The 16,288-nt window shown below is 42.9% G+C and overlaps 1 protein-coding gene across 1 annotated transcript in view; it reads right to left on the bottom strand.

Moving 5' to 3' along the window:
• Positions 1-2,514: 2,514 nt before the first annotated feature.
• The window catches only part of LARGE1 (LARGE xylosyl- and glucuronyltransferase 1), a 320,530-nt gene continuing 306,756 nt past the window's right edge, over positions 2,515-16,288 (bottom strand). Inside the window, exons 13-15 of the mRNA XM_083574012.1 lie at positions 14,394-14,540; positions 10,340-10,535; positions 2,515-4,210 (exon numbers count right to left, since the gene is read on the bottom strand). Of these exons, the coding sequence (XP_083430138.1) occupies positions 4,013-4,210; positions 10,340-10,535; positions 14,394-14,540 (541 nt within the window). The 3' untranslated portion in view covers positions 2,515-4,012. The remainder of the gene's footprint in view (positions 4,211-10,339; positions 10,536-14,393; positions 14,541-16,288) is intronic.

Here is a 16,288-nt window from a genome sequence, read left to right as displayed (position 1 = left end):
ACTTTCTAGTACATTACCCAATAGAACAATAGGGATCCATAATACCTAAATGTGAATTTTATATTTTATATTTCTAGGTACATTCTAAACATTCCTTAGACATTTACCAGGGATTTCTTAATGAGAAAATAAATAATGGCAGTAGTACACATGAAAAGAATCTCAGGATTGCAGCTGATCAGAAGCTGAACATGCGTCAGCAGTGTGACATGACTGCAAAACAATTGCTAATGCTATTTTTTTGCTGTTTTATTAGAACTATTGTTTCCAAGTCACAAGAAATAATAGTTCCACTTTATTCTGTACTATTGAGGCTTCATCTGGAAAACAGCATGCAGATACAGACGAATTGGAATGGGTTCAGATGACAGCAATGAAAATGGCCAGGGGATATGGAAAACAAAACAAGTTATATGATTATAGGTTGAAGGAACTATGTTAAGCCTGGAAGAGACTGTTGCTGGGGCACTATAACATTCTTCAGATACCTGAGGGGCTGTAACACAGTTGGGCAGAGATACCTGTTCTCTTGTGCCTCAAGTTGCAGTTATGTTTTCTGTATTTGGGAATCTTATAGCTGTCAGTACACCTGGAGAGCAATGGATGAGCTTCACCTTGGGAAAACCACTTTCATGACCATGCTGTCTCCCCTGACAGGGAAACATAGATCTAATGGCCTCGGTGTTAAGAACCTCAAAGCATGGTCAGGATCAGGCTTGGATTGGTAGGATCAGACCGTAGGAAGAAACAGAGGGGAGGAAGTGGAATTGTGGGAACCTGGGTGAGGTGATCTTTCCTTTTTGCCCTGACTTCAGCTACATTAGAAGGGGAAGCAGGGCTGCTGTCTCTCCTATCTGACCTGCCTGCGATTGAGGAGCCATAGACGAGGCTGGGGAGGGCTTTGATTAGCTGATAGGGGAGTCTGAACAGGAAATGGTGGTGTCTGAACAGAAGGGTGCAGTTTTGTTGCCTAGATATGGATGCTGCCTTCGCAGGACCCCCCCCCCCGGCAATGGAGTACACACTTGCAAACTCAATATTCCCATAAGGCAAGAGCCTTGTGAGTGAGCATCCCATGCCTCATCTTTAAATGCTTGGCAGGAAAGGTGCAGAAACTTGTTCTGCCATCTCTCATCACTTCTGTCCAGTTCTGAATTTCTTGCCCTGCTCCTGAACTGCTGAATTATGACTCCTAGGCCTTATGTCAACTGTTGAGCTTGTACTGCTATTTCCCTAAAGCCACTTGCTTGTATATTTTGGGTGGGAAACAGAGTGCTTAAGTTATAGGAGGGTAGATTTTGGTTGAACATTGGGAAAACCTTCAAATTGTAAGTTTGACAGTGGAGCCGATTTCCTGTGTGTATGTTCTTTTACTTACTGGAGGTCTTCAACCAGAGGCTGGATAGCCATCTGTTAGGGATGCTGTAGCTCCAAATTCCCTCTATTGAGCAGTGAGTTGGTCCAGATGGCATGCAAGTCTCCCTCTAATGTGATGATCCTAATGGCAGCCGAACTTCCTCCAGGGAACACCAGCTTTCTTTTGCAGCATTACTGTGCATTGCAGAGGATTCTGGAAAATGCTCTAAGGCACACTTGGTTTATGCAAGGCCCATTTGTGCAACCTACAACATAGTTAACTCTCTCTTGCAGCTGCATGTCACAGGGGAAGATGAATAGTGATGGACAACTTGTGTTTCAGTTCAGCTGCAGTTAGCCCTCTTTGTTTTCGTCATTTTCCCCTGACATGTACAAAGGAGTGAGTATTCAGGGGTTAAATGTCTCCCAATGACTTGTGATACATCCACCATGCACAGTACATTTGGTAAACTATCCCTGGAGTTGGCAAAAGGGTACACGCATGTGGCTGCCTCTTCCGATCTTGGTTATTTATGGAGTAAGGCAGTGCTTATGTTGGAAGCTGACCAGTGCACCATATGTGGTTTCATCCAGCAGCTCCTCTAGAGCTTCTCATCACTTTTTCATGCAGTTTGTTAACCCAAAGCCACCTCTCTTACTCCCAGAATGAGTCAAGTCATCTCTTAGGAGCCAATTGACATATCACCCATTAGTGGAGATGGATGCATCTGGGCTAGCAATTTAATCTTTGATCTCCAGATAGCTCTTGTGTCTCATAGATTTTGCTGGCGGGGAGAAGTCCCAAATATACATGTTACATCAGAAGAATACAGGAACAGGACACAGCTGTATTTGTCTCTTGCAAACAGGGAACTCTTCCAGTTTCTTGACCAGGAGCTGCAATTTTGCTTGGTTTTTTTTTATGATGTAGCTGTCACTCATTAGCCTCTGAAGCACGGGACATAGAAAACCACCACACACTCAAGTAACTTAAAACAACAGATGGGAGAACTCACATAGGGCAATGAAGAAGCCAGGAGTGCATACCTGGCAGCAGCCAAACGACTAGCCCATAAAGCAAGCTACCAAGACACAGTGACTTGTATAGGGTGGGTAAGTGGTAGCAAGACCTTTTGCATTGTCAGGGGAAGGAAGAAAGACATGTTTCTCATTTATTCAAATTCTGCTCTCTCAATAACATTGCAACCAAATACAAGTAGCCCCAAGTAAAGGGTAGTGCATTAATCCTCATCTCCTCCATCCATGTAAACACAACATTAATTCCAAAGAAATAACGAAAATAATAATAATAATAACAAAATGTCCAGTGTCTGGTTTTGTGTGTGTTTCGATGTGTTGCTTGTTCGCACTCCTTGCCTACCCTCACCAAGTATTCCTACATATAATAGTGGCTGTGAATTGAATCAGTTTCCATCCAAACAAAAGCCGTCAGTATTTCCTGCTTCTCCCTACCTCAAATGGGGAGCTATTTCCTTTTAGCTCCTAATAAACTCCTTTACTGAAGCAATCTCTCAAGAGTCTGTAGCGCCCCATGGCTACTGAAGCTAAACTTGCTTGTTCCGTGACAACGTCCACTTACAGCCAAAGGTACAGAGTCTTTTTTGCAAGCAGGTGTGCTGTGGAAGAGCCAATGGTCTGTGATTTTCCCTAATAATAATAATAAAATGACCTGTATGTGTGCCAACACTAATACTTAAACTTCTTCTTTTTTGAAAAATAACCCCACCCCACCAATGGTAGTCAGAAATCCACTTTGGCCACTTGTTTCATGAAAGGTGCATGAAAAAGCTCTCAAGTGGAAGCAGAGCTTAAACAGTGCGGTAAAAGCACAGACCTTCTGGCATGAATGGCCAGAGCTGGAGATGAACATGGAGTGCAAAAGGGTGCAATTTGGATTGAAAGGAAGGTACATGGCCAGAGTAGGTGGCAGCAGTGAGGAGCTGGAGGAGAGTCCATCGTTGCAGCATTAGAGAAAAATGTCTGTGTGATGCCACAGAAATGCTTACACAGTAATACTGCGTATATTCAATATATAATAAACCACAAATCCTGTTATGTTAGATATAGCTCCCCTTCATCTGACAGGCAGAATTTGGTTCATCCTGCTCTATAGCATTCTTCTGTGGGTAGACAACAGCTGTTTTACAGATGCAAATTCAGTTTCTAGAAGGGACTTCCCCCCCCGTTTTGTTTTAATTCACCGGACAGTGACCTGAAGATCTTCCTTTACATATTTTTTAAAAATGTGGAATTATTAAATAGCAACATGAAAGCCTATATTTCAAAGATCGTTTTGTTTTTTGTTTTTTTGCTGTGCGATTTTAAGAACAAATGCCTACTCCCTCCACTGTTCCTGCCACCCTGGGAGCTGCCCATAGATGCAGGCACTGCTGTTCTCTGCACATTTACCCACTAAAGGCCTTAGAGAGGCGGGTAGGTGGCAGCTCATGAGCACAGTCTGGAGAGGTCTTGTTCCAAATCTCTATGGTTAGAACTGCTTGATGCGTTTTTCTTTTTTTAAAAAAACAAATCCCCAAAACAAAGGTGTCTCTCAGTTCCAGGCTAAAAGACTGGGCCGCACACATTCAATGGCTCCTCCTTTCAGTCTCTGTTTTCCACAGCAGTCCAAGTGGTGCTAGCTGTTGTTCTCTGCCGTGAGATATTTCAGCGCTGCAAAGCCATAGCGACGTGACATATCCTGCTGGAACTCTTCCTTGAGGGTCTTGAGACAGATACGGTATTGCTTGTTTGAGCGGAATTTGGTGATGTCAAAGCTGGGAGCATGCGGCATGTGGATCATGTACGCGTTGGGCAGCACCGTGAATTCATACTCCTGAGAACACAGACATAATAATAATAATAATAATAATAATAATAATAATAATGTTTATTTATACCCCACCCTCCCTGGCCAGAGCCAGGCTCAGGGCAGCTAACACCAGTAAAATTACAGTAAAAACATAATTGGGGGGGGGGGACGACCCAATTTAAAATACAGGTTAAAATGCAATTTAAAATGCAGCCTCATTTAAAAAGTAGCCCATAGATCAAAACCATAAGTGGAGGGAAACGTAAGGGTCAGACTGAGTCCAAACCAAAGGCCAGGTGGAACAGCTCTGTCTTGCAGGCCCTGTGGAAAGATGTCAAGTCCCGCAGTGCCCTAGTCTCTTGTGACAGAGCATTCCACCAAGTTAGGGCCAGCACTGAAAAGGCCCTGGCCCTAGTTGAGCCCAATCTAACCACCTTGCGACCTCCAAAATGTTGTCATTTGTGGATCTTAAGGTCCTCCGCGGGGCATACCAGGAGAGGCGGTCCTGTAGGTATGTGGGTCCTAGGCCGCATAGGGCTTTAAAGGTCAAAACCAGCACCTTAAACCTGACGCTGTACTCCACTGGGAGCCAGTGCAGTTGGTAAAGCACTGGATGAATGTGATCCTGCAGCAAGGGCCCCGTAAGGATCCTTACCGCGGCATTCTGCATCCACTGGAGTTTCTGGGTCAGCTTCAAGGGCAGCCCCGCGTAGAGCGAGTTACAATAATCAAGCCTGGAGGTGACCGTCGCATGGATTAAGAGTGAGCATCATAGCCAAGGTCTCTGAAATAACCCTCTTCGTTCCTCGCTTCCTATCCTGACACATAAACACACACACACACACACCAGGGTCTTCAGTAGCGCAGCTGCCCTGAAGCTGAACGTTGGAAGATTCAGGACAGACAAAACGAAGCACTTCTTCACACAGCATATGATTAAATTATGGAATCTGCTCCCAAAAGACACAGTGGTGGTCACCAACTTGGATGGCTTTAAAAGAAACTTAGATTCATAGAGGAGAAGGCTATCCATGGCTAACAACAATGATGGCTAGACTCTTCCTCCACTGTTGGAGGGAGTATGGATACCAGGAGGGGAGAGTGTGCAGTTGCACTCAGTTCCTGCTTGTGCGCTTCCTATAGGGATCAGGTCGGCCACTGTGAAAACAGAAACCTCCCGATTCAGCAGGCTGTTTTATGACATTGTTATGCTATAATTATAGAGTGGAGCTGATACAGATGCAATGCTGGTTTTACTTTAGTTTAGCACAGGGGTTGTCAGCCTGGTCCCTACCGCCCACTAGTGGGTGTTTCAGGATTCCAGGTGGGCAGTAGGGGGTTTCATGGCACAAGCCGAATCCTCCTTCCATCGAGCACTGGTGGGCGGTAAGGAAGTTTTACCATCAGTAAAGATGCATTAGTGGGTGGTAGGGATAAGGTTGACTACTCCTGGTTTAGCATTATATCTGCTTCCAATTTAAGCACGCGGATTGACTGATCAGGATTCCCATCTTAATCAAGACTCTATAAACTAGTTATGATATGCTGGGCTGTGCATATTCTGCAATAAAAACAAGTTCATACCACAGCTGCACGAAATCCTGCAACTCGTATTAGGCTGTTCTGTCAGTATGCTTTTTATTATGTTTTTATTATGCTTAATAATAATAATAATAATAATAATAATAATAATATCTACCCCTCAGATTTAACTAAATAACTGCTGGTCCAACACTAGATGTTGTTTTTGGAATTAATTTATATTTTTATAATATACTTGCATATTTCCCCCGTGTAGCTCTTGTCTGTTGTCTGGTTGCTAAACCCCTATTGGATGAGTATAATTTGCCCCAACCCACACCATGACTCTCAGTTAATAACTTCAAAAACCATGTGGATTGGATACAAGTGCACACCTGTTTACACATGCAGATGAGGATGTGTAGTTACACTATGTATGCTGATGTAAAACTAAGGTGAAGCCTGACAAAAGAAGGGTTGAAAGAGAGGAAGGAGGAAATGCACTTTCACAAGCCTGGTACCTGATTTGCAAACTATGGTTTTCTAAAAGCTAGCATTATGACCGCATAAAACTGCAAATGAAAGCATATGTGGGAATTCCCATTTTGGAATCTTAGAGAATGCCAGAATAAAACTGTTAAGTTCTGCCCATTTCTTCTCTGTTTTTGGTACTGAAGTAGGAGGCAGCACATTTCTGAGCCACATCCAAAGACATGGGCATTAAATCTCAGGATTTTGCCATCACTAAAAATGACAGCTGAAATGCTGCTCAAGTCACTCAGGGCTGCTATTTCAAAGAATTACAGCTTTGCAACCCAGGGCCACCTGAGCTGCTCACAAAAGCCTCCTCTCCACAGACAACTGAACCTCCAAATTAATTGCTCTGCATTTATTGCAGGGTCTGGGTGGAAGGGCTGGCATCTGATAGGGTCTGAAATCTGTGTCTACATCAAATGCACCAGCCTCCTAGTGAAACAGTACTAGCATAACATTATAGAATTCTTAGGAGCGGGGTTCATCCTCACTTATCACAGAAATTCAGAAAAAGGCACAACCCCTTTGCCCATCACACTTGTTCTGCTCCTGCAACCCCAGAATTAATGTTGAACACCACAAAATAACGTGTAAATCCTTCCTTAAAATGTGCATCCAAACATTATTGATACATTACGGTAGACTGAAGAGAGGGAGCCTGTATCCTTCCAGCTGTAGTTGGACTTCAGCTACCATCAATCCCAGCCAGTATGGCCAATGGCCAGGGATGATGGGAGTTGTAGTCCAGCAATTTCTGGAGGGCCACAGCTTCCCCACCCTGTACTATTAGTTCTGGTGTTAAAAATGAGCAGTAATGTCTTTGTAGTATTTGGTCTGGATACATTGCACATGGCAAAGGTGAATCCATATGCTTAATCAATGTTCGTTTTCTTTTAATGATGAATTTATTATACACATATATGTTAGTTTACAGTCAGATCTACTTATTCCCAGCTCCGCTGGAGAATTTTGCAGCCTTTATGAAGATTAATGTCTCCTCCTGCATGAGGGCTATGGGCTTTAACTGTCATCAACATCCTCCTCGGCTGCCCTTTCATCCATCCTCTTTATTCAGCAGTGTCGCTGTTACACCTCATCAACCCCATCCTTTCTAGGAGCAGTTATTTCTCTCCATTGCTTATATATCTTATGGCAAGAAGAAAGCTATTCCATGATAAAAAAACCCCACAACTTATATCTTAGGAATCTCAAGCTTCAACCCATTGACAATTTTGGAGCCTATTCAAAGGCAAAAGAATCTGCCTGTTCCTGGCCGATTTAGACTATGGATACTTCTACACAAGAGCCTTTTAGAGCTGCTGAAGTGTTGCTTTCCTGCAATCCACCGGAAGAAAAATTATAAGTGCATCTTCAAAGCATTTAATACAGTGTTATATTACCTGGCGTTGTCCATTTCCATGGCCAAGGCCTTTTTGTAATGCATATGCCAATCAGCAAAAGTTCCTCACAACTTCAGTTAGAAGCTTTGTTCTTGCAACTTCTGCCTTTAATTCATGGATGGGGAGCTTGTGGTTCTCCAGATATTGTTGGACTACAGCTCCCAATATCTCTGACCATTGGCAATACTGGCAGGGACTAATGGAGTTAAGAGTCCAGCAACATCTGGAAGACCACAGGTTCCTTATTCCTAATCTAATTCCTTTCTGTTCAAGAGACATGGCATTAGGGATGAATTGTTCGTAACCAGACCTTTAATTGGTTGTTGAACTCAAATGGGGGACTTTAAGTATAGGTTTTATCTCATTTTTCTTTCCTTTTAAAAAAAGCAAAATAACCTCCTTTCATAATAATAACAAGAAAGGTGACAGTGAGGGCAGATCAGTAATTCACTGCCTCAGCAGGAACTAGAACTCACTAATTAAAGGACAATGAAAAGGGATTTCATCAACAATAACACACCACACTGAACTGGAAACAATTATAGACAGAAGCCACAAAGAGGAAGTTTCTAATTAAAGGCACAGTAGTCTTGAAAAAACAACAACCAGTAATGTGATGCTAGCTTACACCGAACAGGCTGAATATGCAGTTGTGGGGAAATTGCATAAAGTAGGTCTGGAGGAAAGCAATACAACAGAGAAAACCAGGAACACAGTAAGTAGGACGAGAACAACACTGTCAGAGTTGTCTATAAAAAGTGAGTAGACAGAGTTTGGCAAATCCAGGTAGCTGCAAAAAGGAGATGGTTAACCCCATGTGGAAGGTTTTCAATTTCTCTGTTGTCCTAGAGCAGTAGTTTTCTCCAAAAAGCTTCCTGAACTATAGTTCAGTGGTAGAGCAAAAAAGGTACATGCAAAATTCCCACATTGTTAATATCAGAAGCCTAGAGAGCCACAGTCAACTCGTATAGACAGTACTAAACTAGATTGACTAGTGGGGCCTGACTTAGTAGAATACATCTTTCTGTGTTCCTGCTACTTTTCCCAGGTATGGGCATAGAATGTAGAGTGGGAGCTCCAAGGTTGCCATGTGACTCCAGAAACAAACTTTCAAATATGCTGTGATTAAACAGAAGATGTGCCCTCACTGACTAAATGACCAAATTGCTATCCAAGACAAAGACTCCTTGAACAAGGCTGTTACATGTCAACATTAGGAGGGTGAATTTTGACAAGAAGGATGCTTAGGTAAAGGAAGTTCTCCTGTATTTAATAATAGGTCAGTTAGCAAAGCACAGGGCCTTATAGATTGACAGATTATGGAACAAGATGACATATTTACAGGCAAGATCAAAATTGACCTTCTCTGATAACAATCACCCAGGCTGGCAGAGATCTGAAACTGCTGAGGAATAGCAAGTGGGAAGGGAAGTAAAATAAATCATAAAACCAGGCCTGGGGTTTATAGGGGCCAGACTGATTTCAGGACCTGATAACCAAGGGCAGCATTAGCAAAAGTAAACATTTGTCACTTTGCAGTGTTTGGTGGAGAACCAGGTTGGCTTTTTGGAACCCACCATTCTTTACATTGCAACTTAAGAAATCCCCGTGTGGGATTTCCCATTCTCCCTCTTCACTGGCTTCGGGAGCTTAAGCAGTAAAAAGCAAATAGCAGTAACAAGAGAAGCAATCCAGAAAACTATCAGTATCCCCTGACCTGTCTTGGCAAACTGCTTTGCCATGAGAGAAACATGGATGTTGCTTGTAGATCTGACCTCCAGCTTTAAAATGCTAGGTGCAAATTTAAATGAGGTGACTTGGAACATGTATGGTTTAACCCCCCCAGCCCCTTTTTGGGGCAAGTGGGAGGCGGGGAGTGACTGTCTGCACTATGCACTGCTTGGCACAAAAAAACAACAACAATTTTTGTTTGTGTGGAGGGTGCCTCTTTCTTTTTTTATTTTGGCGGGAGGTTAATTCCTCTCCCCAAATAACAACTTTTACACTGTAAAGAGAATTAAAATGAAAATTTAGTGCAGCATTAATCTTAATGGCAAAGAGTTATGCTACATGGTCAGCAGATGGACATGATGTATTTGTTGCTGGACGGCATTGACTTCAGGCTACCTTATTATGGAGTCTGAATGTCTCCCCCTAACAGAAGAGCTCCTCACACATCCTAATGGCAGAATAGAACAAGAAGAACAAATTCAGACTTGCAGTAAACCAAAAGTTCAGAAGCGATCTGATAGGTAGTCTTAAAGCAACTGAGGTGGTGTATCTTCACACAACATCTCTGAGCACAGTTGCATTAGGACTAGCATCCAACAGGAACAAGCGATAAGGAGAGATTGTAATGTGTCTCCTGTCAACAATGATGATTAGCTACCTTTTAGCTGTGACAGCTTATGTAAAGCTCACATCTTTTATTTCCAGTGAATTCTAAGCAAGAATGTTCCTTCAGTAACAGCAATGGGAAACTTGTGGCCCCACGAATATTCCTGGACTGCAACTCCCAACATCCATGAGCATTAGCAATGCTGGCTGGAGCCAATGAGAGTTGGAATTCAACAACATCTGGAGGGCCACAGGTTCCCCACCCCTGATGAACAGTTTGTACTACAACCTGGAGAGGAGCAGGCCTCTTTTAAACTGCCTGCACATACATGCCATATTGGAGCAAAGATTTCCTCCTCACCTGTGCATCCAATTCCATGATGTGGGCAACTTTGTTCCAGCCAAATCCGACAAATCTTCGGTCATACTCTGGACAGTCCTGCCTTACCACGACATATGGCTCAAAATCTGCTTCCCATTCAACTCGATATGGTGTGGTGGCTGTTCGCCACTTGGCAAAATTGGTTGGTGCATGCCCTTTTGTCCAGACATGATACCTTGAACAGATGTAAAATCATTGGTCAGACAATTCACTGAAATGGGGCAAATGCTGGAAACTACCTTACAATGACTGCTCATGGAATAGCTGGAAACATGGACATTAGGGCTATAGCATCAAGCACACGGTTCTAATGAGCAAAAGGCAAACCATGACTGACTAGGGGAGCATTCTTGAACTATGACACTTCACTTCTGTATTTTAAAGTAATTCCAGTCCTGGAAGATAGCTATGAGATGTTGACTTTGAGATAAAGCAACTGAAAATGAGCTAACATATTGTTCCTAGTAATGATAAAGGCTTGTTTTTCATTCTGCATCTTGTTTCCAAGGCAGAATTCTGAAGTGGCACTTCTTTGATATCATGACAGAAATTCAGATCGATAAACACATTAAACAAAGCCTTGATAAATACTTTCAGTGCCATCACAGTTCTCATTTTGTTGCTATGTGCCATCTACACAATTCCATCTAAGACAATCAATTCAATTTACAGGAAGGCATCCTTTTATATTTTCTTAATCTTATTCACGTCACAGCAAGGCCTATTCAAGCACAGCTTGAGCTCACCCTATTAAGACAACGATCAATAATTTTCTCTTGCACTTGTGCCTTTCCTGAAATCACTGACATGGGCCCTCGCCACATGATTATTGATTAAACCAAGAAATAATTACATCACAGGCAGCATGTATTACAGTGCGCTCAAATGTTGATCATAAGAACCAGTGCAGTCAAGTCAACTTGACATGTTCCTGTCAGACATCTCAGTTCACCCACGAACTCTCTAAAAATGTTGGGCTTGACATGGAGATTTGGCTTAACCTAGGAATCCTTGGGCTATTTTGCATGTTCCACAGAACTAGGTAGTGAGTAAGCACAGATGAGTTGCATCTTTGTAGCAGCATGTTCTGCTATAGCCATGTTTTGCTAGGAATTGAAGAAACAGCAACAACAAATTACAACAAAGCAAACTCCTAGTTGTATAGATCCCAAACCATCTAGACATTTCCCAGAAGATATCCAGAATCTGTGTGCTAAAAATCATTGTCCTTGGCTTTTCATGGAGATGGTTCATGGAGATGCTTTTTTCTGGGTGTGAAATATTGGAAAAAAAGAGTGTGCGTGACAGGAAAAATCACTTTCTTGTTTTATGGGACTACAATGTTCATCTATATGAAGCTTTGGACATTGTGGAGGACCAGCAGGGACTGACCCACGGCGCTCTGCTTTTCCTCCTTTAAAGGATGCAGGATCATGGCCCTAGTCAATAGGGCTTACTGGTGGAGAAGGCTAGGATGCAAGCCTGCAGCTAGACAAGACATCCAATTCTCCCCTGTGCAGTGTTGACTTTATAAAGCAGATAAGGAACAGCTGGGGAGAGACAGCTGTTGACAGTGGGCCTTCAAAGTACCTTATAACTGAGGAGGAAGGGAAGGGGCAGAGAATTCCAGGCTTGAATTCCAGCTGAGCCAAAGTAGGGAGAAGCTTGAGGGGCTGACAAGTCACACCTCACCAGTGCCCCAACAAGGAAATTGCCAGATTGTATTCAGTGTGGAAACAGAGTATGATGTCCCTAATAAACTGCTGTGAACTAAATAATCCAGTGGTTGGAGCTATGCAAAGAAAGGGGGCTTCAACCAGGGCCTTTTGACATACTCCTGCTTATGTAAGCCTAACAGACATGGGTGGAATCTACACACATATAAAAAAACGTGAAAATGCTTTTTTTAAAAAAGTTTTAAAAATATATATATTGAATTTGCCATAGCTCACAATTGCCATCTAGTGTCACATTTGTATAATGCACTTTACAACACACTTAAAAGGCTTTATTAGCAGTTGTATAGCTGAGTCCATGGACAGGCCATTGTTGCTATACATGAGAATCAGAACAAAAAACTCTGCTTAGTACATAAGCTCCCTGGGATGAGGGAGTGTGTTGAATAATAAGAAAACACTCTACAGTGCCTCTCCAGGTGTCTTAGCCCCAGATAGCACAGTTACAGCTCCTTCAACAGCATAAATAGCACTGATGTTCTTGTAACCATGGAAAAGGGAGAATGTACCACCCCAGCATGAAGGTGATGCATATAGTTTGGTAGCAACTTAGTATGTGGACCTAGGAGGAGCAGCAGAAACACACTTGGTTGGACTTTCATTGTGCTGAAGAGCCTAACCACCTGGATGTCCCCTTTAGCAGGCCAAAGCTTAATAGCTTGACTCCTCCTGCTGCAAGGGAGCTGGTCACTTTTAATATGAATGGCTTGGTACAAAAGGCAGAATGGAGTCATACATTAATCTCCAGTTATGGAATTCTTAGAATAGCCAGGCAACCACAGAATTTGCTGAGAAGTGGACTGAAAGGGTGGGGAGGAATTTACAAGGGAGAAGTACTTTATATTTCTCTGCTGCCCAAAGGCAGGAAAGGTCATGAATTTGGGAAAGAGGTGACAAAAGCAATTTCACTGAGGGAAAGATTGCAATCTAGCACTTGGTGAGAGGGTTTGGGATGCTGCAGGCATGATCAGCAATCATTGTCACGGAAGCCCTCCCTCATCAACTTGGCCTCAATGGCTACTAATGACTTATTAAGCCAACCTGAAAATAGAGGTGGAAATTGTCAGCTGCTTTTCGGGCAGGGTGGGTGTGGGTGAATAGAACTTGGAAGAATTAGACAGGACAATAAAAGTGGGAGAACTAACTGTGCAATGATGGTAATAGCACAGAAGCCCAGCCCACCTTTGTTCTCTGTAGTTAATTAGAAAAAAGAGGCAAGCCCCTAATGGGAAAATAAATGCTATGCAAGCGGAAAATTTGATTGATGAGGGATCATAAAAGTGAGGTCAACACTTAGAGGTTTTATTTCCCAGTAGATTTCTTTTTAGCTAGGAAAGATTCAGTTATTTTCCTAATTACAAAAAAAAAATCTGTTAAATTATTACACAATTTAGGAAACAGAAGAGGCAAGAGTATTTTTGGCACATACTATGTTCTTTTGTGGGACGCGGGTGGCACTGTGGGAGCCTAGGACTTGCTGATCAGAAGGTTGGCGGTTTGAATCCCCGCAAAGGGGTTAGCTCCCGATGCTGGGTCCCTGCTCCTGCCAACCTAGCAGTTCGAAAGCACGTCAAAGTGCAAGTAGATAAATAGGTACTGCTCCAGCGGGAAGGTAAACAGCGTTTCCGTGCGCTGCTCTGGTTCGCCAGAAGCGGCTTAGTCATGCTGGCCACATGACCTGGAAGCTGTATGCCGGCTCCCTCAGCCAATAAAGCGAGATGAGCGCTGCAATTCCAGAGTCAGCCACGACTGGACCTAATGGTCAGGGGTCCCTTTACCTTTTTTAACTGGCAAAGAACAGTGCTGGCAAATGCTAAAGCTCCATATTCAGTACAATTTATGCAGCTCCATATGGCTTGGACCTTTCATGCTTGTGTACATCTCATTCTGTATATATTCCACTGAAATCACTCAGGCTGAGTGATCTTCACAGTCTTACCAAGTTTGTACCAAATTTGAACAAGAAAAATACAAAGGCATTCCCAGGGGTCATTGTGCAATTGTTATTGACTCCCTCGTCTGGAGAACCTCTTATATTGCAGGAAAAGGGATGAGTTTTGGTGGTTGAGATGAAGCAATAAAAAGGGTGGGGAAGCTATAGCCTCCAGCCAGCATAGCCAATGATAATAAAGGATAGGCCTTGTAGTCCAACTAGGGAGGGTCACAGGCTCCCCACCCCTGCAATAAAGCGTGGGAGTGAGTTTTCACAAACTTTTCTATGTTTTTAACAAAGCCTTAGTACTCCCTGACTGTGGGTGAGTGGGTGGGTGTTGTTTTTAAAAAGATGCATGCAGTACCTGAATGTGAAGAGGGTCCCCATGTCCAACATAGACAACAGCTCTGCTTTTGACTTGGGAAAAGAGAGGCGATAGCGGAGGGTCTCAAAAGCAGGTACAATGAGAGCCTTTTTTGTATTGGCTAAGTCCAGTTGGACAACAGATTTCCTGGAGGAGAAAAATGAAAAGAAAAAACCAAAACCAATTAGCAAAATTTTTAATTAGCTTTTTAAAGACTTACCTGAACAAATACAGTTGAGAGGTATTAGCTCCCAGTGAGTACATTGCATGTGTTATAGTCACCCATTGACTAAATTGCAAGTTCTCATTTGCATTTGGAGCTTTTGCGGATAAGTGGTGGAAAAAAGGCATCACTGGAGGCATGTACTTCCAATTCTCTAGGCTTCCCTGTTATGGCCAAAAAGTGGTTTCCATATTTCCCCTGTGAAGAGATGCACAGCTTCTGCTCTACCACACAGCTCATATGCACTAGCAAAATCACTGCTCAAAGAGGAAATGTTAGGAAGACTATTAATTTTGCCATTGGGATTTTTTAAAAGTACACAATTTCTTAGTTGCTGAGGTCTATGGAAGTCACATTAGAAACAAACAAGCATTAATGTTCAACATTTCTACACTCTAATAATTCCTGAGTTATTTCTGAAAGATTTACTTTGTACAGTTTTCTCTCCCAGTCAGAGAGGGGGTGGAGATTACCAATCAAACTTTATTTTGTACATTAATAAAACTGGAGCTCATTGAGCTGTTATTTCATGCCTGAGGTCATACATTATGAGATGATTCTCCACTGCTTTGAGTCTGAGCTCAAACCCCATAGTCTGGATATCTTTAAATCTGTGACTCTCCAGATGTTGCTGGACTCTTCCATCAGCCCCAGCCACCATGGCCAATGGTCAGGAATGATGGAAGCTGTAGTCCAACAATGTCTGGAAGGTCACAGATTCTTCATTCCTGCTTGAAGACTTTTGTCCTGTTTCTCTTCAGATTCTTCAAAGAAGACAGGCCTGCTAGTGGGATATTCATTGCAACAGCTGGAAATGAAACCTTCACTCAGGGAGGTTGATTGTGGGGGCAGACAGCATGGGTTGCCTATCACTTTCTTGTATGGTTTTGAACATCTCAAGGTCTTCTTCAGGGTACTGGAGACAAGAAGTCAAACAGACAGACAACTACACAACTTTCCGAAGACATCTGAAGGCAGCTCTGTACCAATAAGCTTTAAATGTTGGACGTTTTGCTGTGTTTTTATTATGTTGGAAGATGGGTGGGGTATAAATAAAAATGCTTGTTGTTATAAAACACATGCACAACAACTCAGTTATTTCTTCTTGAATGGCCATTCAAATGTCTCCTGCAGATTGGGATATTTTATTTTATTCATTATGTTTATATTCTACAATTCCTTCAGGATGGCACATATGGTTCTTTCTCTCCCCATTGTATGCTCACAGCAACCCTGTGAGGTAGGGGGGACGTGAGGCAAAATGGGAATGTGTTACAGCGCCACCTCCCTTACCTGGGTTGTGCGGCGTCACCCATGAAGTGGTGGCGGCAGCAGTGGCAGCTTCTGGTGAGATCTCACTGAAATGTTGCAAGATCTTGCTGAATTCTCATGAGATCTTGTGTGTGTTGTGATATCTTGCAAGATTTCAGTGAGCTCTCCCTGCTGCCAGCAGTGGCTAGATGTCCTCAGGGGAACTGCCTCTTGGGTTTCCACCACCCAAAGCAGCTACTTCACTCTGCCTCATGAGTGGGCAGCCCTGGAGGTAGGTCAGGTTGAGAGAAAAGGAGTGTGACAGGCCCAAGATCACCTACTGAGCTTCATGGCCGAGTGGAGATTTGAAACCAGGTCACCCCAATCTTAGTTCAACACTTTAACCAGTACACCACATATA

This window comes from Podarcis filfolensis (genome assembly GCF_964270895.1).
Source record: "Podarcis filfolensis genome assembly, chromosome: 10".
Taxonomy (NCBI): Eukaryota; Metazoa; Chordata; class Lepidosauria; order Squamata; family Lacertidae; genus Podarcis; species Podarcis filfolensis.
The sequence above is the reverse complement of the archived record's forward strand: the minus strand, read 5'-3'. Positions and strand labels throughout refer to the sequence as shown.